Source organism: Onychostruthus taczanowskii, unplaced genomic scaffold (genome assembly GCF_017590055.1).
Source record: "Onychostruthus taczanowskii isolate IOZ18803 unplaced genomic scaffold, ASM1759005v1 scaffold492, whole genome shotgun sequence".
NCBI classification, from domain to species: domain Eukaryota; kingdom Metazoa; phylum Chordata; class Aves; order Passeriformes; family Passeridae; genus Onychostruthus; species Onychostruthus taczanowskii.
The window spans coordinates 2,908-6,814 of NW_024502481.1; the positions used below are offsets into that span (position 1 = coordinate 2,908).

At 54.6% G+C, this 3,907-nt stretch overlaps 1 protein-coding gene across 1 annotated transcript in view; it reads right to left on the reverse strand.

Moving 5' to 3' along the window:
• Positions 1 to 320: 320 nt before the first annotated feature.
• LOC121341601 (filamin-A-like) overlaps positions 321 to 3,907 on the reverse strand; it is a 12,609-nt gene continuing 9,022 nt past the window's right edge. The window contains exons 13-15 of the mRNA XM_041415250.1: positions 2,087 to 2,334; positions 1,121 to 1,223; positions 321 to 334 (exon numbers count right to left, since the gene is read on the reverse strand). Coding sequence (XP_041271184.1) covers positions 321 to 334; positions 1,121 to 1,223; positions 2,087 to 2,334 — 365 coding nt within the window. The remainder of the gene's footprint in view (positions 335 to 1,120; positions 1,224 to 2,086; positions 2,335 to 3,907) is intronic.

The following is a 3,907-nucleotide window of genomic DNA, read 5'->3' on the forward strand; positions in this document are numbered from 1 at the left end:
CTGGCACAGCTGGGGACACCTGGGGACAGCTGGGGACACCTGGGGACACCTGGGGTCACCTGGGACAGCTGGGGACACCTGGGGACAGCTGGGAACACCTGGGACAGCTACCTGGGGACACCTGGGGACACCTGGGACAGCTGGGGACACCTGGGGACACCTGGGACAGCTGGGGACACCTGGGGACACCTGGGACAGCTGGGAGGGGCTGAGGACACCTGGGGACAGCTCTGGGGACACTTGGGGACACCTGGTAGGGGCTGCAGTGGCCACCTTGCCTGAGGGCATCCACACCCCACCTGGGGACAGGGTCACCTGCGTCAGACGGGGACACCTGGGGACACCTGGGGACACCTGGGGACACTCAGAGGTTTTTTGGACTGGTTTTGAGGTGCTTTTTGGGTTAATTTTGGGCTGATTTTGAGGTATTTTTGGACTGGTTTGGACTCATTTTTGGCTGGGTTTTGAGGCAGTTTTGGGCTGATTTTTGGGCTGACTCTTGAGGTGTTTTTGGGCCAGTTTTGAGGTATTTTTGGGCCGATTTTGGGGCTGACTGAGGTATTTTTTGGCCGTTTTTGGGGCTGTCTTTGACACATTTTGAGCTGATTTTGGGGCTGACTCTGAGGTATTTTTGGGCCAGTTTTGGGGCTGACTCTGAAGTATTTTTGGGCCGATTTTGGACAGGTTCTGAAGTATTTTTGGGCCCAGTTTGGGGCTGACTCTGAGGTATTTTTTGAACCAGTTTTGAGGTATTTTTGGGCTGATTTTAGGGCTGACTCTGAGGTATTTTTGGACCCATTTTGGGGCTGATTCTGAGGTATTTTTTGACCAGTTTTGAGGGGGTTTTGGGCTGATTTTGGGGCTGACTCTGAAGTATTTTTGGGCCGATTTTGGACAGGTTCTGAAGTATTTTTGGGCCGATTTTGGACAGGTTCTGAAGTATTTTTGGGCCCAGTTTGGGGCTGACTCTGAGGTATTTTTGAACCAGTTTTGAGGTATTTTTGAGCTGATTTTGGGGCTCACTTTGACACATTTTGGGCTGATTCTGGGGCTGACTCTGAGGTATTTTTGGGGCTGTTTTGGGGACCCCCCACCCCCCAGATTCGGGGTGTCCCCTCACCCGTGATCTCGCCCTTCTTGATGGTGAAGGGGATGACGAGGTCGAAGGGCCGCAGCCCGGCCATGTCCAGCCCGTTGACCCCCAGCAGCGGCCGGTCCGTGGCCTGGGGGGCACCGAGGGTCAGCGCACCCCAAAAACACCCAGCACCCAGCTTTCACCCCAAATTCACTTTTTTTTCCCCCTTTTCTCCCCTGTTTTTTCCCATTTTTTCCCTTTTTTCCCCTGATTTTTGACCATTTTTCCCCACTTTTTCTCATCTTCTCCCCGTTTTCCCCCATTTTCCCCCGTTTCCCCCCGCTCCTCACTCACCATGACCTGGAAGGGGCTGTTGGGGATGTGCACCCCCCAAACCTCACTCAGATCCCACATTTCCCTCCATAAGCCCCATTTTAACCCCGTATTTTCCCACTTTTCCCCCATTTTCCCCCGTTTCCCCCCGCTCCTCACTCACCATGACCTGGAAGGGGCTGTTGGGGATGTGCACCCCCCAAACCTCACTCAGATCCCACATTTCCCTCCATAATCCCCATTTTAACCCCGTATTTTCCCACTTTTCCCCCATTTTCCCCCTGTTTTTTCCCATTTCCTCCCCGTTCCTCACTCACCATGACCTGGAAGGGGCTGTTGGGGATGTGCTCCCCCCTGAACCTCACACAGATCCCGATATCTCTCTATAATCCCCTTTTTTTTCCTCATTTTTCTCCTGTTTTTCCCCATTTTTACCCCATTTTTTCCCACTTTTCCCCCATTTTCCCCCTGTTTTTTCCTATTTCCTCCCCGTTCCTCACTCACCATGACCTGGAAGGGGCTGTTGGGGATGTGCTCCCCCCTGAACCTCACACAGATCCCACATTTCCCTCTATAATCCCCATTTTTACCCCGTATTTTCCCATTTTTACCCCATTTTTCCCCACTTTTCCCCCATTTTCCCCCATTTTCCCCCGTTTCCCCCCGCTCCTCACTCACCATGACCTGGAAGGGGCTGTTGGGGATGTGCTCCCCCCCGAACCTGACGCAGATGACGTATTTCCCGGGCTGCGGCGCGGTGTAGAAGATGTCGAAGGTGCCGTCGGGGTTCTCCACCACGTCCACGTCCACCTCGGAGCCGTCGGGCGTGCACACCGAGCAGGTGACCTTGCCCTTCCCGGCCGCCTTGGCGTCCACCGTGATCAGCGTCTGCTCGCCCAGCTGGATGGTGGGGCCCAGGCCCGGCCCTACAGGAGCCGGGGGTCAGGGGCCAGAACCCCAAAATGGGACAAGAAACCCCAAAATGGGGCCAGGAACCCCAAACCAGGACCCTTTGGGGCCACCGTGATCAGCGTCTGCTCGCCCAGCTGGATGGTGGGGCCCAGGCCCGGCCCTAAAGGAGCCGGGGGTCAGGGGCCAGAACCCCAAAATGGGACAAACAAACCCAAAATGGGGCCAAAAACCCCAAAATGGGGCCAGGAACCTCAGACTGGGACTCATGTGGGGACATCTGGAACACGAATCCCAAAACGGGGCCAGGAACCCCAAAATGGGACCAGGAACCCCAAAATGGGGCCAGGAACCCAAAATGGGGCCAGGAACCCCAAAATGGGACCCTTTGGGGCCACCGTGATCAGCGTCTGCTCGCCCAGCTGGATGGTGGGGCCCAGGCCTGGCCCTACGGGAGCCGGGGGTCAGGGGCCAGAACCCCAAAATGGGACAAAAAAACCCAAAATGGGGCCAGGAATCTCAAACTGGGACCCATTTGGGGACATCTGGAACAGGAACCTGAAACAGGACCAGGATCTCCAAAATGGGACCAGGAACTCCAAAATGGGGCCAGGAACCCCAAAACAGAGCCAAGAATCCCAAAACGGGGCCAGGAACTCCAAAATGGGGCCAGGAACCCCAAAATGGGGCCAGGAACCCCAAAATGGGACCAGGAACTCCAAAATGGGGCCAAAAACCCCAAAATGGGGGCAGGAACCCCAAAACAGGACGCATTTGGGGGCATCTGGACCAGGAACTCCAAAACAGGACCAGGAACTCCAAAATGGGGCCAGGAACCCCAAAATGCGGTCAGGAACCCCAAAATGGGGCCAGGAACCCCAAAATGCGGTCAGGAGCCCCAAAATGGGACCAGGAACCCCAAAATGGGGCCAGGAACCCAAAATGGGGCCAGAAACACCAAAATGGGGCCAGGAACCCAAAATGGGGCCAGGAACCCAAAACTGGGCCCATTTGGGGACATCTGGAACAGGAACCCATTTGGGATCCCAAAACAAGGACAGGAACCCCAAAATGGGACCAGGAACCCCAAAACAAGGACAGGAACCCCAAAACGGGACCCATTGGGGGTCACCAGCACCTCTGGAGCCTTTGGGGTCACCATGATGGAACCCCTTTGGTGGCCCCGAAATGGGATCCCATCATTAATTTTGGGGGGTCCCATCATTAATTGAGTTTGGGGGTCCCTCATCTTTAATTTGGGGGGACCTACATCATTAAACTGGGGGGGTCTCTCATTAATTTGGATCATGGGGGTCTCTCATCATTAATTTTAGGGGTTTCCCATAATTAATTGAGATCATGGAGGTCTCTCATCATTAATTTTGGGCGAGTCTCTCACTAATTGAGATCATGGGCGTCTCCCATCATTAATTTGGGAGGGTCTCTCATTAATTTGGATCATGGGGGTCTCCCATCATTAATCTGGGGGGTCCCCATCATTAATTGAGATCATGAGGGTCTCCCATCAATAATTTTGGGGGGTTCCTCATCATTTAACTCAGGTTCCTCCCACCCCAAACCCCCTCCCAA